The sequence below is a fragment of the Notolabrus celidotus genome, chromosome 10, assembly GCF_009762535.1.
Source record: "Notolabrus celidotus isolate fNotCel1 chromosome 10, fNotCel1.pri, whole genome shotgun sequence".
Lineage (NCBI taxonomy): Eukaryota > Metazoa > Chordata > Actinopteri > Labriformes > Labridae > Notolabrus > Notolabrus celidotus.
In genome coordinates this window covers 14,516,427-14,543,885 of record NC_048281.1, presented here as the reverse complement: position 1 = coordinate 14,543,885, position 27,459 = coordinate 14,516,427, and the positions used below count along the sequence as shown (strand labels likewise).

The 27,459-nt window shown below is 41.5% G+C and overlaps 1 protein-coding gene across 2 annotated transcripts in view; it reads right to left on the bottom strand.

Annotated features, from left to right (window-relative positions):
- The window catches only part of LOC117820461 (FERM, ARHGEF and pleckstrin domain-containing protein 1-like), a 70,309-nt gene extending 43,464 nt beyond the window's left edge, over positions 1-26,845 (bottom strand). Inside the window, exons 1-3 of one of the 2 annotated variants that reach the window (XM_034694236.1) lie at positions 26,608-26,845; positions 26,326-26,405; positions 21,532-21,738 (exon numbers count right to left, since the gene is read on the bottom strand). In XM_034694236.1, the coding sequence (XP_034550127.1) occupies positions 21,532-21,711 (180 nt within the window). In that variant the 5' untranslated portion in view covers positions 21,712-21,738; positions 26,326-26,405; positions 26,608-26,845. The remainder of the gene's footprint in view (positions 1-21,531; positions 21,739-26,325; positions 26,406-26,607) is intronic. The other variant, XM_034694235.1, reaches the window with a different exon arrangement.
- Between the last annotated feature and the right edge of the window lie 614 nt (positions 26,846-27,459).

Sequence of the window (27,459 nt, the reverse complement as noted above, 5' to 3'; positions counted from 1 at the left end):
AGGAATTCAGGCCTCTGTGACAACAGAATACCAATTCAGAGCAAGACCAGTAACCATGGCAACATAAAGGAAATTGTGATTCCTAATCTCGGAGAAAGAAAAGATACAGAGGTATCATCCAGAGAAGAGAAGAGGCATGTGGTTCAGGTTAAATAGTAAGTTATTATCTTCTCATAAAATTATGTAAAATGTGTGCTCTATTTTCAGCAGCAGAGCTTTTAGCTCCATTTCCCTGTGTGATAATGTTGCAATTACTGTGACCATAACCACGGTTTTCTGGAGTTAAAATACACGGGGCGCTAACACCACACCCTGCTCATGGCTCTCAAGTACACCCTAAACCATTTCTATGAGATTGAAGGCTAGTTTGACTTAAGCTGGCTATCAAGGCGGCACAGATACACACACACAAATCTGGCTTTGGAAAATGGGAGCACAGGACTCGTGTTTTAGAGTGCTGACTTTGGAGGGTTGTCAGAAGCAGAAACAACCCCACTCTGACTAATTCAACAACACATAAACAATACATGAGAAGTGAACATGAGTGTTCCTGTGAGTAAAAGGTTTCAAACACAAGCAGCTCCCTCTGAAATGTCTCAGGTTTGAATGCAGGCCTCTGGTTTGTCTCACGAAGGGAGGTTAGAAAGCCAGCTCTGGGCGCGACTCATGCTTTCAGTCACACAATGCTGGCTCCATTTTTAAACCAGGGAAGATCTCCATGGAAACCTACAATATGCAGCATGGTCAGCCTGCTCTGGAGGAGGTTCAGTGCAGAGGATTGGATGAAAAATATGTCAAGAGTGACAGCAGAGCAGTAACCTTTGTGAGATGATTTGTTCAGGAAGCTGACATGGGTATAAACACTGCCTTCCATTTTTAGACTTGCTTACAGGGGTCATTAAATGAGCTTTACTACACAGAAGGTAGAAGTGGACCGTGTTACATGTGCATTTGAAATATGCTTCTTTTTCAGATGCTCGTGCATCGCCGTTGTACTGCCTGGCAAGTTCTGCCTTGCAGATTTTGCATTGCACATTCTTCTCTTTTATTTGGAAAAATGCTTCCAAACTTTCGAGCTCCTTAGCCGGCTAGCCATGATACTGTTTGGGCATAACTTTTCCGGTGACATCCCGGCTGACCCCGATTACCACTTCTGCGCATGTGCATCAAGGACAGAAAGGCAGACAAGACAGCGGAAGGTACAGCGACAGTTTTGAGAGAAAAACAAAGCTTCAAAAAATAAACAATGACGTCAATTATTAAATTAGTTGCTGACGATTTTGATCGTCGACGTCATCGTGACTAGTCGACTAATCGTGGCAGCCCTGTTGAAAACATAGGACAGGCATTTTCTACAGCATGCTCTTGATCTCCTTGTCTTACACGTTACCCCCCCAGCAGTTTAAGGCATTCAAAATCACAATAAAGATACACTATACAGTATAAGTTGTCAGTCTTGTTGTTGATGGTTTCATTTGCTTCTGTTGGTAATCGGAGGGCATCAGTCTCAATTTCAATCTGTTTCACAACCGATCAAAAACTCCTCACAGGAGCTTTAAATAATTTATTTGCATACTGCGTATCCAGCTTGTTATGCTGCTAGAACACAAATAAAGGGTTCGTTTGATATCATCACTCTTGATATGTTGATGCTGTGGCAATCCGGCTGTTCAATTTTGGGTGCAACACCCCCTTCTCATTTAAACACACTGGATTAGTAAAGCCTGGATTAAAGAGCCACGATTTGACCAGGACTTGTCCAGGATCACCAAGATGAGATCAATATATTCTATTTCCACCATGGCACATGTAAAGCATCTACCCAACAGCATCCATCTGCCTCTAAGATGTAGTATCCAAAAACACACAAATACAGTACATGATCAACAAAAATGCAGTAGACTTATGCAAAACTCATTACATTATTACATAACTTGTTGATGCTTCTACTACTAAGAATCTTATTTAAACTGCATGGCTGACATTTAACTGTGCTGTGTAACGCCCCTCTCTGACGTCACAGTCACTGAAGTGTAATTTCACTAACCAAATCTATCTGAATTAAGCTAAATGCTTCCATGCTGCCTCTCCGTTTAAAGAACGTCAACTCTGTTTTGGGTGAACAAGCAGCAAGACAACATTTCAGTGTAATGGGTTTAAATGAAATTAAAGAAGTCAGTCGTATAAAAAACCACAAGACCTGTGGCTGGAGAGGGAAACTAAAACAAAACGATTAGACACACAATCCCAACTCAACTTCACCTAAAAACCAAGACGTATCTGCAGATTTTGAGTATTTACACAAGAAACTCTAATGCAATGTTTTTGCAGAGAGTCAATTAGACTGAGGATGCTCTTAACATGGCTTAAACCCTTTTATTCAAATCACAGGGACACAAACCAGGAAGGATTCATTCTGACTGGTGAGAGCTGCTTTATTTGCAGTGCCAGATACTCTGAAGTGGTCACTTTTGAGGGACTGCTGAGACCTGGAATGCCCAGCAAAGACCACTGGTTGTGCAGAGGCGGACACCCCTAGGACAAATCCTTTGATATCTATTAAGGGGCATTCCAACACTGACAGAGCTTTGATTCTTTAAGCGCTTGACTTTTGCACATCACTTATCAACAGAGACAGGCAGAGAAAAGTGAAGACAAAAGCTGAAAAGAAGCTCTGACTTGCCCTGAGAGAGAGGAGGCAAAAAACTAAAACTCAGTTTTAAGAGTTTGCTAGTGTTGCTGCTCCAGGACAGATGAAATCTTCTGCTTTGCTTTTATTCTCCACGGTGGTTTATGCAACAGTTAATAAAGAGAAGAAGAGGAGTGATTTCTGTCAGGTCAATGCCTTTCCAGCAGGCATGTGTGCAGCTGCTCTTTTTTTTTTTCCTTCCCTCTTTCTAACACACACTCTGACGTCCATCCCTCAAACACGGCTTCATTCATCCTCTCTCTCTCCCTCCCTCCCACACATCTACCCTCCATCTACCCAAGAGACCCCAAATTCAATTACAGCCAAGCAGCAGCGGAGGGAGGCGGCCTCAGCTGCACAGGTACAGCTGAGAGGATTCTGATACGCAGCATGTCAAGCAAATGCATCATGCCTTTGCTGCAAGCACAGGGAGAGCACTCACATAAAAAAAGAGCAAGGACAAAATGCAGCAATTTCTGTTTAGATTACCAACACAGGAAACAGAGTAAGAGGTGCAGAGGCTTTGCTTTCAAAGTGATAAGACCACTTCAGGGGATGAGAACAGGAAAGGTGAAGCAAGAGCAACCTGGGTACAATAAGGCACCGCAGGATCCCATGATATCACACTGCTAGCCGGGTCTGACATGTTAATTAGCCCACAGAATCTCAATGAGAAATTCATAATTCATTAAAGAGGGGCAGTGCTGCTGTGAAGAGGCTCAGCAGCTGAGGCAAAACCAGCTCCCATGAGGGTTTTATTCCCTTTATTCCAGACCAGGAGGACATCAGAGTGATAGTGAGGATAAGCCAGGAGCCACGCCCATCATGTACTGTGATGTCTACCTGCCCTGATAACACAGTGGAGGTACAGCGCCACAGTTCAAGAGCTTAATAAAAGGATCAGAAAGCTGTCATCAAAGGGCCGCACTGGTGGAATAATGTATGTGCATGAAAAGTCAAAGGATCCACCTTCACGCGTCTGTCGCTAAACCCTTCAAAGACATCTCAGGTCGTGTTTGCCTTCTCCCGTCTTTGTAAGAACTGACACACAGGCCGATAGAGTCGACTCCTCTTTCTGTCTAAAGCCAACAAACACGAGCATTTCCCACAAAGAGACATCCATCTTGGTTACCATAGGAACAAGGCTTATTATAAGGGCATCGCTGTTCCCAAAGCACCTGTGCACGGTATAGAAAGCATGAGCGGCATAATGTTTTCAGACGTAACCTGACAGCATCCGTGACAGCTTTCATCAGGAGACGGCAGGAATGTCGGAGGAGAAATTGGTTTCTGTATGCAAGATTGTCTGGATATGAAATGTCTTATTAAAGCAGTGTTTGCAGGTCTGGTTTGCTTGTGTTTCACAGAAAATAAAAAGGTGGCATATGATGGAAGTATTTACCATTCAAGCAGCAGACAAATGCTCACATTACTCAGATAGTAAATCCCCATTATCTCCTCTGGAAGTGTGTTTCTTGATGCTGTGGAGGAAACAGGCTACAAATATTACTGAAGGGGAATCACAACATTTATTTTTGCAGTCAGAAGTCTGGGGAAGCCTTTACTACTTATGGTAAGCTTTCATTCACGTTCTTAATTAAGTGTAAAGGCTGTAACTTCTTAGAAGAAACACACGCTGAGAGTGTGTACCTGCACAAGGAAACCCCCAAAAAGACAAAGCTATCTTAAACTGTGCTCTTCAGGCTCGGTCTCTTTTTCAAGATTTACGTTGAGGTGGAATTTACTGTCATTCTCTCTATAAAAAAAACACACTGGGGAACAACACTGTGTCCCTTTAGTGCTATGGTGTACTCCATTTGGTACAGATGTAATAAAGAAGATAGAGAAAGGGAACAAAGACAGTAAAGTGCAGGACAGATTTTACTAAGCAAAGGAAGGAAGATGGATGTGAAAGTAAGGAAAGCTTTTAAGGTATGTTTATTTGTATCTTAGGAATTAAAAGCTTATCTTTAATAAGGCAATACTCCACATGCTTGCAGATATCCCAAATTTGCAACCCCGCCGATATCTAAACAATTCATTAATCTGATGAAAATGCAGTTTTTGCATTTTTCCTACTCTTCCTCCTTTTTAGTATTCTCAGCCACCAGCCAAGCAGATAATTTCACTGTTGCTCCTCTCCTGTGTCTCTCATCCGCCACGACCCAATTACATTTCAGGATGTGAGTGAGGAAGATGGCTAACATGGGAATACAGGCCACCACCCCCCCCCCCCCTCCACCACACCCCCCCTCATCTGCTGTGGATTTCAATTTCATGCCACGAGAGAGAAAGGCAACCGAGGGTTCAGAGTTCATACGAGGAAAGTATGAGAGCGTTTTCTGGCAGAAGACAGACAGGCAGTGCAAGAATGATGCAAAACATGGCACATGGTCACATTACTGAACACATTTTAATATTTTCCAGCTTCACTGTGTCTCATCCACCAGTGGAAAAACTTTAAAAAAGGTTTCATCTTTGTATGACTGCCTGTGTGAGGTCACAGCAGTGTTCAAATCTTCCAGTTATATTTTATGCTTACATGAAGCATATGACCCCCTCCCCCCAAATCCTCACCACCCCAAACACAATACCATCTTTGAGGGAAAACTGGGTCAATCAGCAGTGAAACCAAGACGAGCTAATAATCCCTCAAAAACGTATTGTCAGTCATATTTAAAGTCAAGGGATTAGAATACAAAAGAAAGTTGCACATGAACCCACAGCAGTCTGCGTGGCTGGCACTGCCTCCTAAATATGTTAGTCATAATTGATGTGCAGCAGCGTATCCCCATGCTAGCACTACACTCACATTAATGCTCTGCATGGAACCCCCCCCACACCTCTTTTCTTCCCTCCTCTCCTCCTCAGCAGAGTATCAGTGGAAGACAGAACTCTGCAGCACGACGACCAGCTCAGACGCTCTTCATCCACCTCAACATGTAGCCATGGCAACCCACACATAGACTAGCATGATTCCGTGTGGCCCTTCCACATGAAATAATCCAGGTTGAAATTTATTACAAAGCCATATATCTTTATGCAGATAAAGATCATCCAAAGATTCAAACTAGCACCTCAGAGGGTAATCTCGTTTCACACATTCTACATAAGCATCTTTAATCTGTACTGGAGGCCTAAGGTATAGTAAGAGCAGTGTTGTGGTTCCTGTTTGGAGTATATTAGTAGTCCAAAAGTAGTATAGACCAGGGGTTCCCAAAGTGTGGGTCGGGACCAAATACTGTATAAATATGGACGTAGTATCCGTGACGTCACCCATCTGTTCCTGGCTTTTGAAGCCATCAGCAGCGGCAGCCATATTGGAAATCCAGAACTCAACCAAGCAGAGTGTGACGTAAAGAGGCGGGGTTTGAGCCTCCTAGCCAACAGCTGTGTGTTCCCGACTGGGAGTCAAGTCAGTCATGTCCTTATTTGGGCAAAAACTCGTGATCTTAATATCTTCTGAACCGTTGCGTTAGAAAAAAATTCCCCCCCCGTACAGTGTGTGCCGATAGAGAAATGAGCTACGTAGAGCCAAGACATTTTTTGAATCAGGCTGTAAACATGTTTATTAATGCTGCAAAGATCGTCTTTTTCCCATTCATGGCTATGTGGTTTCCGGTGTTTCTGCGGCTTCATCGTTTGAGACCGGAGGTTGCCTCTTGGTCGGGCCCCCCTGGGGGGCCGCAAGACACAAATAGGGGGTCGTGAGATGTCTTCCAGAATTATTTTTTTATTATTTATTTTTTGTTTATTTAGCTTTTTTTCTTATGTTTCTTATGTTTATCTTCCTTTTCGGTTGTACTGGTAATTAGGATTATTCCTTCATTATCATTGTTATGCTTGTTATGTTGTATTTTTTGTATTTATTTATTTTTTCTTCACTTTGTTCGTTTTGTGTTACTTATTATATAATTTGTTAACTTGTGATGAACAAATAAATACTGAAAAAAATGCAATAAAAAAAATGTTGAATGACAAAAGTTATCTAAAAAATAGCAAATTTTACTCATTTATTGTAAAAAATGTGGATAAAATAGTAGCCAAACTTGAAATAAAACCTTGAAAAATAGAAAATGTAATGAGTTTTCTGTCTTTCTTCTGCCAGATGACTCCTAAGTTTAGGGCTAGTGAACAGTTAATTATCAAAAGCATCAGTAGCAGTAGGTTAATTTGTAACAGCACAGGAAACACAGCCATATGCTCATATAGGTAGGGTCATTTTCTGCAGACCAGTTAAATGAAGCCACATTAAATCACTTTGATGGACAGTGGGGGTCACAAGACTTTGGCACCTATATTTTGGGGGGTCGCGGGCTGGAAAGTTTGGGAACCCCTGGTATAGACCAAACAAGAGGCTGGATCACAAGAAAATCTGTTTTTGTAATGCTCATACTGCTCATGTAGGCCAAAGTGAAGCTTATGAGCAACTTATTTACAGTGAAACTGAGACTCACTATAAAAAGACAGGTGCCACTAAGGGGGCTAGGTAATGATGGTGTTTATTTTGCATGGGTCATTTTCAGTTTGCTTGCTTCCCAAGCTGCAAATCGGACTGTAAACGATGCAGCGCACAGTAAGGGAACCTTGATTGAAAGTCAATTGTCGCTAACCGCTGGCTACACTGGAATGCCCAAAAAGTTGGCCACCTTTCCAAGAGGCATATATCGTTGTCAACAACACCCGAGGGTTCCAAGATTGCACGGCACAATATCCTGCAGCTAACAGGTCCTGGAAGCAGAGGGGAGTTCTGTGGTTAGCAAAAATAACTCCTTTCCATGACAGGAGGCCACAGAGAATAAGAGAGAAGAAAGAATAACAATAAATTAGAGCAGGCTGAGGCAATACTATGGGACTGCCATGCAGAATCTTAACAACAAAAACATTCAATGTATCTATTTTAAGCCTCCCCAAAAGAACAAATGTAACATGTTAGCAAAACAGGACAGCAGTGACAAACATCAGACGTCTGGATGCTCATAATTCCCAGCCTTCCTCTAGTGTCGAGGCTCATCTCTGACTGACTCCCCAGTCAGGCTGTAAACACCTTTCCCCTGTTGACATGAAATATATAATCAGAGAGGGGTTGTTTATCGGTACACATCTCTGACAATTCTTTCATTCACAATTCTCTGTGAAGCAATTTAGTCTAAGAAAGGATGAGGGGGAAGACTGCCGTGGTCAGTATTTCTTTGCATCTTTTCACTTCTGAAGTACCTCTTGAAATTCTTTCTCCACACAGTTAAACAAGCATGAACTAAAAAATGACAGTTGAATTAAAGGAATGCAGCAGTCACAGCTCAGTTAATCGAGCTAGATCTCGCTGTAACTAGTGCATGACTCATATTAGAGAACTGGTTGTGACAGTAATGAGTTTAGAAAACTCATTGACATGGTGTAAAAAGGTAGGAGAGAGTTGATTCGTTGCTTTAGGCTGCTGCCTCATTTTTCCAAAATGCTCCAACATCAATTAAATCCCATTGGTATTCAGCCAATGACAGCTCATCAAGAAATATGGTGCAAAATCATCCTCTACGCCGAAATTGTTCATCCCTCCTCCGTCAGTTCTCCCCCTGAAGCGCAGCGAGGCTGGGGAAGCAGAGCGTGTCCCCACCACCGCTCCGAGTTTAACAGGATTAACACACTGCTTCAAGGACTAGACGCTCTTCCTCCCTCTTAGCTCTGCCTCTCTTTACAGTAGACATGCCGTATTTGCAAATACACAACATGAAATATGAGATCCTGAGAACCTCTGATGGTACGTAATGTACACAAATAATATGTGGCTTGAATTTCAATTACCCTGACCTGTCTCACTGTGCATTGGAAATGTTGTATAAGAGGACATTTCTGAGATTAGGTTTTGCTCATATACATGCAGGCATTATGTGCATTGCCTTATTGGTTGCTAGACTGCAAGTATTATTACTTACAGCAGCCAAATCAAATAAAAGACCCTATTATGGCAAGAAAAGGCCTACTTACTGGGAGTGCTATCCCCTCGCAATGCATATAAGTGCACTGAGAGGCAAAGGCGTGTCCTCAAGGGTGGACTGGCCAGTGGCCATCCCAGGTGCAACCCTAAAATTCTCAACCATGATTAGCTATTTGCCTCATAAGAATCGTGCTGTGTTAAAACCAACTATTTGGACTGTGTTTAAACAGGCTGTTAGCTTTCTTTGCATTTCCTTCCTTTACTGGTATTGAAAATGGTAGAAATACTTGCAATGCAAACTCATTTCAAGACAACTGTGTGGGAGAAGAATTGGGCCATCAACATTGCAAGCAAAAATACACTTATTGGTAACATTAACATTGTCAAGAAATTATTCTTGACAGCTAGACTACATTTGGGGTTTGCTTGCACACTCAATTCATTTAGTGTTAACATGACATGCAAAATCCTTAAAACTACAAGATTGCTCTATGTCACACAACCTAAAGGGTTTAGGTAGGAATCCCATCTGCAATACCTCTCCGGAGCAGAAGTGGCAGTAATGTGCAACATCTATGATGGAGAAATGTCTTGATCAGTAAGAACTTATTTTAAAGGCTACAAAGTCAAGATCCATATGTTTGTTTGTCATTGTTTACCTTCTCTGGGGAATAGAGTTCTATTCCAAACCCAGTCTGTTTTGTGGTCTTTTTCCAAACTTGACACAACTGGGGGTAAACTAAGTTGGCACGTTTAAACTGCTAAATGTAATTACTATTTTAGGGTTTATTTCACATGATAAAAAGGTTTGTCTCACAGTTCAAATCATTTCTGATGATTGAACATCAGCTGCACAGTGGTGCAGTGGGTAGCACTGTTGCCTTAAAGTCAGGAGGTTCCGGGTTCGCATCAGGTGCCTTTCTGTGTGGAGTTTGCATGTTCTCCTTGTGCATGCATGGGTTCTCTCCGAGTTGCTCACCAGGTTAATTGGTCTCTCTAAATTGCCCGTAGGTGTGTGTGCACGTGAATAGTTGTCTGCCTTCCGCCCGAAGTCAGCTCCCTGCAACCCAGAACGGGGATAAGCGGTCAAGATAATGGATGGATTGAACTAACTGTAGTTTTGTTCAGGCAGCATGATTTATACGTGTTATTGTACCATTCAAAATTAAGTTGGACCCAAACATTGCAAATAAGTAATGCTAACGTAAATACTTTATGTTCACTCAACATATTTACAATTAGTTGGTTCAACAAAATTGTGTCTCGCTTAATGAAAGGATTTTAATTAGTTGGAAATTCTTTCCATAATTTTATTGCGTTCACCAAACAAATAATTTCTTTCAGTGCAGTTCTGTAAGTCTTTTAAATTGTGACTTCTGGCAGACTTCTTTTTGAGTCCTTAAGAATTACTCTTAGAAGACATAATGTTGCCACTCTGGATTACAACATCTGCCTGAGACTTTCACATTAGTAGTTGAAATATATAGGATTGGTGGAGACTGAAAGGGGTTATAATGAGATTAATTCATGTGTGCACTCATATTTCATGCCATCCCGTGGCCACCCCAGTTCCATGGGGGGGGGGGAGGGGGGCACTCAGAGGCTTTAGTCTTCAATTCCAACCTGCGCCCCTTCCTGTATGTTACTATCCACACTCTTTCTACTGACTTCATGGTCCATCCACTGTCCTATCCTCTCAGAATAAAGGCATAAAAGCCCAAAAATATAACAAGGAAATAAATGCCAAGCTCAATTTCTTACACCCCAGACGATGCCATCAAAATGATCAGTTTAGAACCGAAAAGGAACCAAATCTCACAATTTAGGAGCTGCAGTGACATAATTACAAAATGATAATTGATTCATTAACTAATTGTTTAATGAGCTAATCATTTCAATTTAGGTAGCTCCAGTTTTCTGTGGTTTATTCAAAATTGAACTTCAAAATTTTGATGTAATAAACATTGACTGCTGTGAGTGAAAACATCTGTAGCGTATACTCTTCCTGACACACAGATTTATGTAATTGTGTCATTGTACAGCTAAGTATGTCAAATGCAATTAGTACCATGATCATACATATAGCATTCGTTTATTACATACTTTCACATTTCTGTAACCATTATTTCACACTAATACATTAATGTAAGAAATTGGTATTAGACATTAAAGCTTTCTATGCAACTCTGATAACAAACTGTCTATGTGCATCTGGCCGTTGATCCCCAGGTGTCTCTGGAGTAAAAACATCCTCCTCCTCCACACTGCTGGTCAGTGAGTCATTAAAACAGCTTTAACCAAAGCTGCAGAGAACAGAGCTGAAAGAAGTCCTTCATCATGTTTCTACTCATTATTTCTGGACCTCATTGCCTTTCAGCTGAACAGGGCACACTGTAGCTGTTTCTAATTGCTCTCCATCATAATGAATGGGTGACAGCATTTGGAGGACAGAGTGGTGATTGGTGGTGATGGTAAGCCTTTTGGACTGGTATGAAAGTCTTTCCACTTGTGACATGGCCCCCTTTAGCCTGGGTGGTCCCTGCTGCCCTCGTTTCTCATGCTTTAGTTATGGAAAGAGGGACAAGAGCATCAGTTGGTTTTTCTGTGGCCAAAAATAGGTTGGAAATTGCTGCTCACAAGCACGGGAGATTTAATCTCATATCTCACTCAGTGCTCACCTCTGTTTCTGCCCTGCTGTGACAAATGTTGGAAATGGTAGCGATAAACCATGGGTCCAGCCAGGAGAATGATGCATTGAGATCACGGACAGCATGGTCAGCTTCTCAGTAAAAGATGAATTACACTCTGTCACATGAACTCTGTAGCTAATATGATCGTGACTCTGTGGAGGTCAGCCTCAGACATTTAAGAAGCTCCTACAGAGCAGTGCACCGCAGGCTACAGTGCTTCTAGTATCTGTAGACAGATCAGAGTGTTATATGTTATAATGATGGATAATCTGAAGGGGATATCAACTGAGCGCAGATACAGCTAGGAGGGAAGCCAAAACCATGTTCATCTTTATCTTGTGATTTGTAATCTGAACTCAGTGATCAAAAGCTGGTGATAAAAGAATCATCACTCCCACTACAGGCGCTGATACTCCCAACCTACAAAGTCTCCTTTGTTCATTACACACAAATAAGATCATTTCATTTCATTTTCTGTTGCTGATTGCAACTTTGATGATGACTTGAAACAAGATTAAAAAAAAGCCTTGTTAGCCATTCTGTGAGGTTATAAAGTGCACCTTACTAAAGCTAACATTAGCTTAGTCATTTGACAATAACAATGCTGATGTGCATACCGGAGTTAAGGAAGTATCCTACTCATTCTGTTAACTATTTCATAGTTAAATACAAATGTGAGCGTTGTTTAAATCCCCATACTTGTTTTGGAAGTGCTTTTAAAATGGCTGAAACAGCAGCTAGGGGGATTGGCTTGTATGCTAATCAACATCCAAATCCAATTCCATAATTTATTAGCCTACAAATGTTCCAAAAATGTTGCCTTAATATAATCTTTATTGTATTGTGTCACAAGAAACTTCTAAAAAGAAGAACAGAATCAGAAAAGTTATTATGTAGTAATCAACAACAACTGTTCAATGCTAGCAGAGCCAAAGCTAGCATATAGCAGCGATCAGTGTTTTTCAATCACACATCCTCAGGCTATATTTTTTAAAGAAAATATTTAAACAGTTAACATGAGCTCAATTCATTTACAAATAGACAGATTTAATAAGAGAGGGTCAAAATGGGTACCCTTCCAGAAGAACAGCCAACCCACTCAGGGATAATAAAAGGGGAAGACCGGATTTCCCACTATTTAAATGAGGGTAAAGGTTGTCAACCATACGGTAATATAAAACAGCATTAATAAAACCAAAGTTTATCGCTGTATAACTTAAATCATCCCCCCTGGAGAGGTACCGTCTCTCTTCTTTTTGTTTTGGTTTGATACATACTGTTTTAAGCGTTCTCAATGTTTAAAAAATAAATTAAAAATGACCCTACTAAGGCCCCTCAGATAACTAAGTAGGCATGCACGGAAATGGATATAGGCATGGGAACTTTTATGTGCAAATGTGTGGGGGGGACTATGTGAGGGGGTACAGGCTAGAGTGCCTACGCACACGGGCGCCCCTAAACGTACATGTAACTTATTTTTCGCATTATTTATTTCTGTTTATCAACACATGACTTATATATTTTGCTTTGATTTTTGTTATTTGTCTATCAGAGAAATGTATTTTTTTGTTGTTTTTGGGAGGCCCTGAGGAGGGGAGAAAAAGGGAGGGAACTGCATTGGAGATGGACGATGAAAAGAGGGAAAGATATGGACACTGGCAGACTGTGTGAAATGGTTGAAAACTGTATGTCATGTTGATTTAAAATGATGTAAAATGGTTGATGTCTATCTGAATGTGGTGCTCTGAAAATTAAAACAGATAACATGAAGAAGTCCATTAAAAAAAACTAGCTGTCTTCGACTCTCCTTCAAACATTAATGTCAGGACGCACAAGGAGGCTAATGCTAGTTTAGTTTGTTTCTAGCTACTGAACTTGTTTTAACAGTTAGTCCCTGTATAGTGTTCTGTACCGCATTATATTGGCTGGTGCTCAAGTCTAGGATAAATAAAGGTATCTGAAAATCTCTATCAGCGAGATATATGGATATTTACTGTAGTTAGATATTTTAGATAATAACAGTCTTCGACCGGTTGGTGGCGCTTCAGGAGAAATTAGGGAACCACTAAGGAAATGAATATATATTCTCTGTGACAAAAATCCTCATGTTAATCCATCTGACAGTTGTTGGGGTATTTTTAGTTTGGACCCAAGTGGTGTATCAGCCCAGCGTGACTTAAAACATGTTTTAATTCTGCTTGTGTAATAATTTGCTGTGGACAAAATTGGTTATTAGAAGAGCAAAAGCAATGTGTTGCGGTCTAATGAGACTCTACTGGGTGAAAAATCTAGCATGGAGAGCAAATGAAAATGCCAAGAGATGAAGGGGTATCTAATTAATGAATTGAAGCTTTTTATTCGCTGCACTGTAGCCTTTTAAAAAGGGACCATACCGTGACTGAAATGGACAGAGCAATGGCTGGAGAGGACAGATAGCAGTCCTCAGTGGCTCATTACAGTCAGAAAAGAACATAAGTAGAAGTGCAACATGACAGAGAGAGAGAGAGAGAGAGAGAGAGAGAGAGAGATAGAGTCGTGTGTGAATGTCTAATGTTGAGTGCTGATGTTGAAGTGTGAGTGGAACATTTTATGTTAGGTCGTATTCGTTAGTATTCTAGAAGTAAGGTTTGGCTAATGGAGCCTGACTGTTTCCTTCATTCACAGGAATGAGCACAACTCCCCTCACTCTGCTCTGCCTTTATCACCCCATCCCCCCATCTCCTAACCCCTAAATCCATGCTGCAATCACACTCGGCACAGGCAACTTCTGCAGAGCATCTACCAGCCATCAGCAAATATAAGCGTCAAAATATCAGCACAGACAGAGATAGAGTGTAAGCCTGAGGACTGCAAGCAGGCTGAAGGCTACAGTCTGGATTTCTTGCTCTAATGAATTCAGCACAGGAAAAATTGACTGGAACAAGCTGCCTGTTTTAGTTTGAAAATTATTCCATAAAAGTCAGCATAAGAAGGTTGTTGTAGACAATTATTTTCCTTTCAAACAATGCCAATCTTATGTTGTACAGTCAAGGTTTGTCCAGTCAAACATCATAAGCATCAACAGAAGTGTGTTAGAGTCAGAGTGCTAAGTAGGGCACAGCATGGTATGTGACCCACGAGATAGCTCCATGGCCCCCTTTTTGTCTCTCAACCATCTGATATTCTGCCCGCTGAGGTGGAAACTTACCCCTCAGAGCCAGAGGAGCAGGAATCGAAGCCTTTGGTATCAGTTACGGGGTGATGTTGGATGTTCTACCCTTTCTTAAAGAGACAAATGTTAAAAGTCTTGGTCAACTGAGATGAACTGCCACTTTCCCCAAACAATGCAGTCTTCCTGTTGTGAAGTAAAAGACTTGATAATTGCTTGACGAACGTGTTCTGTAGACCATGCAGTTATCTCACTTCACCGCTGCAGGGGAGAGATTAACATCAGCGGGATCTGAGCCAAGTTGAGGTAAACTAGTAACTACGTCTTGCGTATCCTCCATTTCAAAAAGCTGAGGATTCTGGGATGTAACCAGTGTGAATGAAAGGCAATACTGCCAAAGTTAAATGACTCACTTTGAGTCTTATGAGGTTACTTATATTCATTTAACAATTAACCAATTTCAGATGGCAAGAGGGACCTTTAACTATGTGTATCACTTTGCCTCAGGTGGTCTGGAAAATTGTTAAATATATTACACAAAAAGAAACAGTTTGTCAAGACGGATAGTGTTATATTACAAACCTCTGTCAATCCAATTAGTGCCAATTAAAACAAACGCTATCTCCAGACGCTTTCACAAACATAGCCGGTCTAGACCATACTCTATGTTAACTTATGAATAGAGACCCAACGCCAAGACAGGACCAGATCCCGTCCTCTCCTACTGACAGAACTCAATCTTATCTCATCTTAATCCACTATGAGCATTGCACCTCGCAGTATTTAGTTAGTTACAGCAGCAAGGAAAAACTTCCTTTTGACAGGCAGAAACCTCGAGCAGAACCAGACTAATGTTAGACAGCCATCTGCCTCGACCAAGTTGGGGTTGGAAAGAGGGATAGAGGAGAATAAGAAAGAGAGAGAGAGTGATGATAGTGATGAGATGAGTAGTAGTAATAGTAGTAGCTGTTGCCGCTGGAGTCCAGCACGTCCGTATCAGCTGAAGTCTGGAACGTCCAGTCAGCAGTCTCTTACTGTACCAGTTGCATGATAACGATCCAATTTCTGTCAAGTTTGCAAAATCAAATGAATGATTAAATAACCAAAAGTAATCTGTTGCTTCTTATTTCTGTTTACTTAATATTCACTGTTGTATAAAAGTAATTTCACACTCAAGGATGTGCTGTTGTCAAAGACTGTATAAAATATGGACGTAGTATCCATGACGTCACCCATCTGTTCCTGAGAGCTGTTTTGAAGCAAATCGACGGCAGCAGCCATATTGGAAATGCGGAACTCAACCAGGCTGAGTGTGACGTAGTGTGAGCCTCCTAGCCAATAGCTATGTGTTCCCAACTGGGAGTCACGTCAGTCATGTCCTTATTTGGGCAAAACTCGTAATCTTAATATCTTCTGAACCGTCACGTTAAAAAAAAATCACCCCCCGTACAGTGTGTGCCATTAGAGAGATTAGCTTTGTAGGGCCAAGCCGTTTTTTGAACCAGGCTGTAAACATGTTTATTAATGCTGCAAAGATCGTCTTTTTCCCATTCATGGCTCTTAGGTTTCCGGTGTTACTGCAGCCAGCCTCAAGCGGATTTTCGATGTATTGCATTTTATAGCACTTCCGCATGGGCTTCATTGTTTGAGACAGGAGGTTGCCGCTTGGCTGTTGTCCTGAATATCAGCATGGCTATTATCCTGTTTAGAACCACATCAAAGCAGCGCTGATATTAAGTACAACAGCATTCCATATCATGTGATATTGCTTAAAACACGACACAACCATACCCTTACTGTCTTGAGACGCTTCAGGCACACTGTAACAAAGAGAAGATATTCTTCAAGAACACTTGTGACAAAAAACTCAGTGGAAAACTTTAAAACTTAGCTTTAAATACTTTTTTCTGGGAAAGATAACTGATCCTTCTTCCCTGAGAGCAAGTCAATAATGGAGGAAAATGTATTCCACGGACACCTCTAGGCAAAAAAACAATATCAGGCCAACTGAGATTTTTATCTGCAGAGCTGACTTGAGATAGAGGAGATAATGTGTGGTAAATTGAGCATGAATAAAGCTTTCTGTTAGCAGGGGCTTTTTGTTACCCTCTCCACAGCAGCTCAGCTTGTCTGCTGCAGTAACCCAAACTGTTTCTAGATCCCCTTTGCTGCAGATAGCTGGGCGATAATTCAATAACAACAGTTATTATGATATTATTTTTCTCAATATAAACATAACAAATGTTCAATAAAAATTTGATATATCTAAACCTGTAATTACTCACCCCAACCACTGGAAAGGGTTGGGGTGCTAATGTGTCTTAAACACTAGTTGCCACCCAACATTAGACAGAAGAAAACAAACTAAAACTTCACAAAAATGTTATCTTACACAAAAGACCTGAGGGGTATACTATGAAGCCGGATTTGCGGTTATCGAGGTAACTTCAGGGTTAACTCTGGATTTTCAGTACTACGAAGGTGGTTCCCGTTTTACCAGGATAGATAACCATGGTTACTCATGCTGAACTCCTAACCTGCTTCGGAGCAGGTTATGCTCAGGATCAGAGATCAGTTTGGAGAAAACTTCACCCACTAGCCAATCAGCTCGCTCGATCACGGAGCTCTGTGAGCTGATCGCAAGGGGAAGGGGAAGAGACGGGCACTTTGTCTACCTGTATGATTTTAAATATAAAATACTGGTCACAGTTATTGATTTTCTTTCCTGATATCATAGATAAACAGAGTCTAAAACAGGTGAGTCAGGTGAAATTTTTGGCCTGCATTAAAACTGCACATGCTTATCTCTTTGAATCATGTTCTCATTTTTATTTCTCCACAGCACTCAGTTTGATACCGTCTGGGCTGCAGCTAAAATATTACACCTAAAACTGTCACACACGACACAAGATGAAATCAGAGAGAGAGATCACTGTCAGGGAATAAACAGAGTTATAATAGTCAGATATATCTGCACTAAGTGATGAGAGATTGAAGTGTAATGTGCGCATTCAAACTGTGTTTCTGTCTGATCTCTCAGTTCTTCTTTCATGTTTCAAACTCAGCTGTGTTGATGTTAATCTGGATTATGTGTTTAGTTTCTTCATATTTTTCTAATAGTGCAGTGTTTGAAAAATGTTCTGATGTGCTGACGGCAGACTGTCCGTGTCTGTGAACGCGCTCAGGGTAACTCCAGAGTGACTCATCATGTTGATAACCAGCTTCATGTGACAGATTAGCGTGATCTCCTTTGTCAGGTTAAGTGAAGCCGGATCAGGAGAAGATATCTAGGATATGCTGAACTTGCTTCGTAGTATACCCCTCTGCTTCCTGTTAGCACCGTCAAAAATGAGGGATTCAAGAAGCTTATCAGAGAACTAATTACAGATACAAGCTAACAAACTGTCTGGTTTCTTCAACTTTCACTCAGGATAAAATCACTGCCTTTAAATTTAAACGAAATAATGATTCGATTTTCATCGTGATAACTGTCGATATCGTCTGATATGAAAAAAAGTATCCTGATAACATCTTTTTTAATATCGCCCAGCTCTAGCTGCAGATATTATGACCCTGCTACACCCAAAGGAAGGTCAGCTTAGTGGAAGAGTTAGTTATAAGGACACTTCATGTGCTTTGATTTAATAGTGACAGTATTTTATTTTTATGAGCTGTATGTGTATCAAACTACTACAAAACATAACAACAGAGGCGCCTGCTTAGCTCAGTTAGTGGAACAGGTGCCCCATATACAGGGTTATAGTTTGGAATTTTTTTTTTAAAGGGTACAGCAGAATGAAAACACCCAGACGATACTAAAACTCCCATAAAATATCTACTATGTGCTCACAAACTCTGAAGTTCATATCTCCTTAGAGACACCCAGTTGAACAGAGATTTACTGCCGGTTTTACATATTATGAGCCCTGAAGCAGGAGGAATAAACTCCCTCTCTGCTCATGCTATCTCGTATCAGATGTAGGCCTGATGACATTTAATTTTAAAAGGCTAGTATAGGCAAACTCCTTGATCCAGCCAGGGAAGACAAAGCCAAAGGCAGATGCAGCACATATGCTTGCTGTCCTCTGAGTAAGCCAAACATTCCCAACAATTGTGTAAAACAAAAATTAATGGGGCTTTAATGCCTCATCTATCCCAAAGTACACAAAAAGTAATGTGAGTTAAACGAGGGCACTCAAACTGGACCTTACTGTGAGAATCGAGTAAGCCTCAAGTATTAAGCGGAACACATGATACCACTAGAAAGATTAGCAGTCATGCACAGGGAGCTCCGCCGCGCTGTAAGAGCAACATTTACCCACACTGCCTTGGGAAACAGCCAGAAGGACACATCCACTATGCACTGCACACTCACTGACTGTCAGTAAAGCTCAGCAGTTTCAGTGCCGAGTCCCATTCTTAAACATTAAACGCGTCCTTTGTGGCTGCTGCTGAATCCGTTTCTCTCAGTCACTGCTTTCCAATTTCCTGTATCTACCCATCTTGTTCTTCTCTTTCAGGCAGGAGGAACAGTGGTTTCAAAATGTGGCTGGTTCTTCTATTTCAAGGCATGTTTTTTTTGTATGGTTAGATCCTGAGCCTTGTGATTCTGCTATTAAATTTAGGACCAGACTAAGACTAATCTTAAAGTTTAATGCTGGGTTTGTCCAATATTTGTCATTATGTTTAAAAGTCCCCGAAATACACTGAAAATGAATAATGTATCAGCCTGTTCCCAATATTTTCTGACTTACATACCTTACTGTATCTATAGCACTCAGCCCATCTCACACTTGTTCCTTATGAAGACAGTTTCAAACGTGTCATTAAAACACATATCAAATTTTAAAAAGAACTGTGACTTTTTACTTGAAAAACTTGGTGTTGCAGTTTTTAGCAAACATTGCTCAAACAGAGGTAAGTGGTGTATTTGTTAAACTACAGTGCCAATGTTCATCATGACAGAGCGTACCCAGAAAACACTGTATTTATGACGTTTTATAAAAGTTAAAATCGCACCTATGTGTGGACACGATTCAACCCACTGCTGTAAAATGACAAAATGTAGTCAAAAGATGATCTCCGTCTGCCTTTCAACGTTCACATGAACAATATATCAAAATTGAGAATTATTAGTTCAGTCAGGACAACTCTGGTCAAAAGAATTAATTATTTGCATGCAATAAGTTATATTTTGCAGTATGGCTCTGTTTTGGGAGTTCCCTTCCCTTCCACTTGCCTACGTGGAATGCCAAAGTCTGAGATGGGGAGAGCACACCTCCCCTCTATTTTATGTGCATACATGAAAAGCCAAGGCAGGTAGAGCAGCAGCAAAGACCTCCAGGGGTACAGAACAGAGGAGGCATCAGTGACAATATGACACTGGTATAATCAGACAGAGAATAAAAGGAGGTGCCGGGGTGGAGGTGGGTTGCAAACATTGACTGTATAAGTAATGGAAGTAGCATCTGTGACGTCACCCATCTTTTTCTGAAGCGCTTTTTCAGTCATCGCCATATTGGAAATGCTGAAATCAACCTAACTGCTGTCGAGTTAGTGTGAGGTAACGAGGCGGGCTTTGAGCCTCCTAGCCAGCAGCTACAGCTTTCCTGCCTGTCAATCAAGTCAGCCGTGCCTCTCATTGGAAAACTCCTAATCTTAATATCTTCGAAATTGCAGTGTTATGAAAAAATTCACCCCCCGTAGAGTGTGTGCCGATCGAGAAATGAGCTATCCAGACTATATTCAGTTTTTGTACCAGGCTGTAAACATGTTTATTTCTGCTGTAAAGATTGGCTTCTTTGAATTTGTGTGTATGTGGTTTCCAGTACTTCCACACTTTCCACACTTGAGAAACCGCAGTTTTTAACACTTCAGCATTGGCTTCAATTCTCAGGGCCGGAGGTTGCAGTAAGAGAGGGCAGGGTAGCAGTTTAAAGAGTACGCCCATTTTGCAATTTGCCAATTGGATGTGTAGATGTGATTAGCTGAGCTCTCAGCTGACAGGGACAAGCTGATTGTCACATGTTAATATCAGAGTCATAATTTAGCCAGTCTATAAATGGTTGAAATCAGGTCTAAGCCTGAACATGTGGATTTGAACCATTCTTCAACTGAACAGTTAAACCATGCCTAGTGCTTCACTAGGTAATGTCTACCAGTGTAATGCTGTAGGTAATTATACGTTTTTCTTAGTTTTCAGACAAGAATTAAGCTCTATTGAACAGAGGGATGTTTTATATCACATTACACGCAGGCACTATTCATTAAGGGGGAAAGTTCACAGTTGATTTTTCTCTTATGGGATTTGCTGAGGATAAGAAAAGTGTAAAATATTCCAAACCTTCCTCTTCAACATATTGAAGAGTAAGCCTTAAAATGCCAAGGATTTCTTAAATCACAAAAGTTGGACTGCTTTCTGCATATTATCTCCTCTGTGCCTCTTTATGCAGTTAATTTTAGCTCAACTTGTACATAATCTGTGCAAATTGCCTTGTCTAGAATGTCTAAAAATAGATCTCTGCAATGAGGTAGCTAATCCTCTAAATCCTGAAATCATGAATGCAATTCAAAAGCAGCTCTTCCCTTTGAATCACGCAAAAAAACTATTGTTCTCTCCTTTGTCTCATGCCAGCTTTCACAGCATAACCAAGAAAGCATAAGGATTCTTGCACGTCATCAGCACACCAATCTGAGAGAGGAATATGATGGTGTCCATGATTTAAAGAGAACGTCCTGTAAGGATTTAACAGTGTCATAGAGGAATAAGGAATGTGTCGTAAATGTGTCACCAGTCGAACAGGTTTGACGTTCGAGGAGATTAGGAGGCAGAGAATAAAATAAACCACCTAAATAAACAGGAGGAACCCTGACATTACTAAAAGCTCCCTCCAATAGCATTCAATATCTTAACATCATGCAGTTGCCATGCCAACCTGTTACCAGACTGCTGCTGCTATGATGAAAAGGAGAAATGCTTCTTGGCTACTGTGCAATAATGAAGAGTCCCAATTCGGCATTAGTATTCCCAGCAAACTCGCCTGGGCATTGGCACGGTTAAACAACTCACCGAGATGTCAAAGTCCTCCTCTGTGTCGTCCAGCATACGGACCCTTATGGTGACATGTCGTCCGGGGGGCATGGCCGGGGGTCTGTGTCCAGGGTCCAGTGTACTGATGCCAAGAGTCTCTGGGGCTCCAAGACGCTGCCCTGCTCCTTGGGCCATTGGCACGGGGTCTTGCTCTGCCATTATGTACTGCAATGCTCAATGCCCGGGCTGCACGGAAGCAGAGCGAAGAAAGTCAGAGAGACAAACGGTATTAAAAACAATAATAATGTAGTTCAAGTGTTACATAGAATATAAGAAACCTCTTCTTTCAGGGTGCTAGTGGTTCAGTAGGTGTAATGAAATCAACAAATCAGGACCCAGAGGACAGGCAGCGCAACCTTACGTGTCACATTAACGGGGCAATTGTAAATGCAGTATTTGCACTCGCCGCTAATGGCTGATAATTGTTGCCTGTGGGGGAACCAATTACGGTACAAAAAAAGATCCAGGCGTGTTCTTGATTTCAAAGCACAAATCAAGCTGCCTTAATTTGATTTGACGACTGAATCACGAGGCCACAGTGTAAAATCAAAGAGTCAATACAATGGCAATCGACGATTCAGGGAAGTCGTAAAAGAGAGGCACTTGGGCACAACACTACACAACAGACATAAAGTCCTGAGGTTTTAATTGGTCTCAAGGGCGTTGAAGGCAAATACATAATGACAGTGAAGGAGACGTGAAGCGAATGAGCAGTGGATTTGAGTGTTTGAGGTTTAGCTGTGGTCATCTGGAGTCAAACTCTCATTCTTCTGCTTTAACAATACCTAGCTAAGTGATTTCATACTTATACAGTGGTATGTTGAAAGATGAGGATAAGCTAGCTTTATACATTTTGAGTGCTACAGAAATACTTTTTTAAATCACAAAAGTGTCCATGCAGATAACTTGGTAAAAAAGACAACAAGATGTAAGAGAAAAGGTTAGCTTAACTTTATAGAAAACTTGACAAAATAGATCATAGTATGGGATGAATGGGAATGGAAGTAGGACTACGTTTGGCGAAAGTCATGGACTCATGATACCGTACTCTGTGTTGATACATGAGCAGGTCTCTATCCACCCCCGAGTATCCTCAGCCAGATCCCCTCAGGCCCTGCTGTCCTGCTTAATTCTCACTTCATTGCACATTCCAGCAGTCTGATGTCATCCTGAGACCTCACCAAATGCTTCATCAGAGATCTGAGGCCAGTGGGCAGTTGTTCAGACGCTGCAGAGGTGAGTGACTGCTGCCAAGTTTAAACTGAACGCTGAATAAGGCATTTTAAAGGAGTGGATAGTGTAATCCAGATGATAGGATGGAGAAAATATAGGCCAAGGACAGAGGACATGCTCATGTCTGTCTGAGTATGGTCTGTGATATACAAGAGTAGTACATAAAATAAGTCTGGTCAAACACTGCACAATGATGATTTTTGTCAATGAGGTTTGATGCCATATGGTCAACAGGTAAGGCTGCAATTTCTGTTCCAATGTTTTCAGAATTTTTTTAAACTGGTTGGTTATTAGTAGGGATGTCCCGATCCCGATCTTAACTATCAGATAGGAGGCGATCCGGGCTTTTTTTTAATTGATCTGTGATCTGCATATCAGCCGATAATCTCATCCGCTCATTTGCATCCACTGTCACTGAACACAATTTGCGCGCGCGAGTGTAATTGAGCGTTCTGAGTTCGCTTAACCGTGTATCCATAATTAGAAAATAACAAATGGGACATTGATGCAGAACTCAAGCCATGATTTAAATTTTATGTAGAACTCGCCAGACACAGCAAAGAAAAAACATCTGTTATATGCAAGGACATATGGTTCAAAAAGGTGTTAAACATAAACCAAACACAGGCCAGTCTGTCACATAAACATTTGCATTCTCGTGGCAAACAGCAGCTGCTGTTCTTTATACCGGCATGACACTCCGTAGCTAGTGGCATGCAACCAGGCGTGTTTCAATCTCGCTGTCACTATTACGTTCTCCGTCTTGCAGTCAGATGCTGCCATTATAAATCACGCACTGTCTCATAAGAGTTGCGTTCAGGGCAGCCTCAGATTTAAGCGTACTGTAATGCATGAACACCAGTTTCACAGGTGTCATACCGCAGCAGAGCTTGTAAAACAGATGAGATTTACAACAATGCGAGCTGGATTAAGTTGAATGGAATAAACATAAGACATATTTACTTATTTATAGGGATGAACCGATCCGATCATGGCATCGGATATCGGCTAGATGGGACTCAAAAAGCTAGATCGGATATCGGTGACAAAGGGCCGATCCATATGGCAGATCTATTCATCTCAGTTCTATGCTTTTCTGTGTTTACAACAGCCATGTGCGTCTCCTACGTCATCAGCGCCAGCCAGTCTGTGCATTTTTGCCCGGTGGAGCATGATGGAAGAATACTACAGAGACTCTGCAGTTTAGGTACATGCTTATTTTGCTAACAACTCTGCCGGAAACTTGCAACATGTGCAGCGGTAATGTTTCGACGGATGGCAGTCGCACCGAAAAATATAATGAGAGCCCAAAGGAAGAAGTTTACATCACCTGTGGCGTACTGCAAAGAAGCAAGAAACCTTCTATTAATGGATTCAGTTTGAAAAAACGGACAGGTTATTGGATTTAGTTGTCCCGGATCCTTGAAATTAAGGGATTCCAGCCTCTGGTTTAGCATTTGGAACCCAGGTACAGTTCACCATCAAGTCAGAAAAGCCTGAAGTTGCCGAAACATTATTCTATCCTCACATTAAGGAATAGAGATTGTTAAATCAATACCAGGATCGGATCAGCTAGTATCGGTATCGGCAGATACCAAAACCCAGGTATCGATATCGGTATCAGTTCCTAAAAAGTAGGATCGGTGCATACTACTTATTTACTTTTTTTTAACTTATTTTTGTTTAAGGAAAAAAACTGTGTGCAGCTCAACTCTCTTACTGCTTGTGCAACCATTATCCAGACAAACACAAGAATCGGATCGGGACTCGTATCGGCAAATACGTAATATCAAAAAATCTGATTGGGATCAGGGTCCAAAAAAGCTGATCGGCACATCTCTAGTTATACGTTATTCCAATGAGCTATAAACGATGTCCATCATCAATTCCCAAGCACAAACTGACATCCTCAGATCATCTGTAATGTCTGACAAATAGTCCAAATCCCCAGAATACCACCCCATTATCAGTGATTTCAAGACGAGAGAAACACTTATCTTCACATCTCCTTTTTATTTTTTGCACTCTAAAAACGATCCAGATGTTTTTAGTTAATTATCTAAATCTGTTAAATCCATGCTCTTGCTTTTTGTTGGAAAAGAGCAATAAGTCATTGAAACAGTCACATTTGGGTTTCAGTTCTTTGTGACCTATAAATGCTTAGAAGCTGGACCATCAGAAGAGGTTCATAAGGGTTTGTATTAAATGAGCAGATTCAGGGTTGATTAAAAAAAACAAAAAACTATAAAATGTTCACCAATTTTTTTATAGAGAGCCTGTTGTTATCATCTGCACCTGTGTACACTGATGCCACAGGACAGCCGGTGCATAATGTTAGAGTTTTCCAGCTAAACACACACAAACACTCCCCTGGGCTGATGGAAACCAGACCAGAGCCCTCATTGGGGGCGTGAATGGAAACACAAGCACAGTTTCATTCAAGTCCAGTCATTTATGACACTTGATCCTCATACAGACATCACTCTGTGGCCCTTGCCTTGTTAAGTGGTAAGTGTGTCATGCCGAGTCTGTAAATTCATGACTTATTTGACCTGTGCATGCATGCTGTGCAACCAGACACTCTTCAAACAAAGCAGCAGTGAAACAGAGGACAGTGAAAGAGAAGACAGTGATTATTTCAGCCAACACGTAGCCTCCCCTGCACCAGGGATCATTTATCAGCTAGTCTAGGTGTGTGTATCTCTGAATATGAAACTCAGGTACAAACAAACCCAGATAACAGTCTCCAGTTGTGCAGCTGGCACCTTTTTTTTCCCAGAGTGTGACAGAACCAAGGGGGCATTTACAGACCCCTCAGTGTTTCTCAGCCTGCCTTTGAACTTGTTTGTCTGAAATTCCCCACAAGTGTGCAACATGGAGCTGTGACTGCCGGCCTGTAGGGTCTCAGGGGCTGTAACAGTGGCTCCTCTGTGTGCAGGGGCACAAAGGGCCCCTTGGTGCGGTCCAGCTCTGCACAGCTGGAATCTTTTAGTGACAGCTGAATGGCCAGAGGCCGGGCTGATACAGCCGGCTGTCTACCTGAGGGAAGCTCCCAAACAAAAAAAGAGCTCAATTTCCTCTGTGCTCTGCCACAGACACTGATACCTGGGTGTGGCATGGTTGCATGAATCACTATAAGTTCCCACTGTATTTCTGGCATCGACATGTGTTCATTAAGTGAAAAGAATGACAACCAACAGGATGCATGCTTGTTGGAACCAGTGCTTGGCTGCCATTTAAGCCTCATCTGAACAACCTGAATCATAGCCAAGAATACATGCAGAAAATGGTTATATTAAGTAATCAGGGAGGTTTTTCCACCTCACACAGTCTGCTAGGGTGTTCACACCATTCATGTAATGTAGGTTAATAGAGCAGGCTGCTGTAATCCTCAGGACATTCTCAGCCAGTACTGTAGATGTGACATTAATGCACCACCTGGACTCACATGGGCAGCCTGTGGAAACTAAGAGACAGGTCAAAAATGCAAACTTCCTGGCTACATTTGATTATTGAAATGTAATACACACACACACTCACACAGGGATGAAGCACTACAGCAACGACACATCAGCGACTGCGGCGTCTGCACAGATCCATACAGCAAAGGTATATGTGTGCTGGAGGACAAATAGGACAGTTATACTCTCTGCAGATGAAGCTTTTCACAGAGTCGTAGTTATTTCCCTCCCTAGAAATCCACAGGATCACAAAACAACACGGCAAAGATACTCCCAGGACTTAACCCTAATCTCCTCAAACAAGTTGAATCACTTCCCATAAGAGCACACAGGGTAAGAGAGAGGGCTGCACGATTCTTACCCCTTCTCTGGAAATGCAGGCTTGTCCACGCGTTATGTATTTCCCAGCTGAAAGGAGGTTTTTAAATCCAAGTCCAGCGATAAAGACTGTGAAAAGAAGCCCGGTTTAAGTTTTAGATGCAGCTAGGACCGGAGAGGAGGCTTCCTGCTGTCGCCATGGCGGACGACTGACTAAGTGAGCCGGGGAAGACACGGGATTACACTGAACCGAGCGGCGGATCCTCTCCCGGTGCCTCTGCTCAGACAATGAAGGAGGTGCAGCACCTCCACCTTCTCAGAGCAGCAGATACAGCGCAACAGCACCACCTAGCGGCGTCTGCTGGAACAACATTATCCCACCATTGGTGACACAGCTTGTCTTCAGATTGTGTTCTTCTTATAATCAGTGGTGGACAGTAACAAAGTAAATGTACTTGATTACAGCACTTAAGTACATTTTTTGAGTATCTGTACTTTACTTGAGTATTATTTTTTGGGGGGACTTAATACTTTTACTCCACTACATTCAGAAGACAGTTATTGTACTTTTTACTCCACTACATTTCTATCAATCCTCTTGCTACTCACTACCTTTGCTTTGAGTCAGCTCATGAGTTCTCTTTTCTGAAATCTGATCCCTAAGACAGTAAAATGTGTTTGTGTAGTTCTGTTTGTCTCAGTGGTTTAGTCGTACCTGTATATCGTGCATCTCCACGGTTGAAAGTGGAGCAAACACAGAGCAAATTTTCACTCAGATCATGCAGTTCATGTAGAAGTGGTAATGATGGCTATAGTTCTCCACCTGAGCACCCATGGTCATATCTTCAGCCCGTGTTAGAGGTTTTTGAAATGAAGAATGATACGTATCATTTGA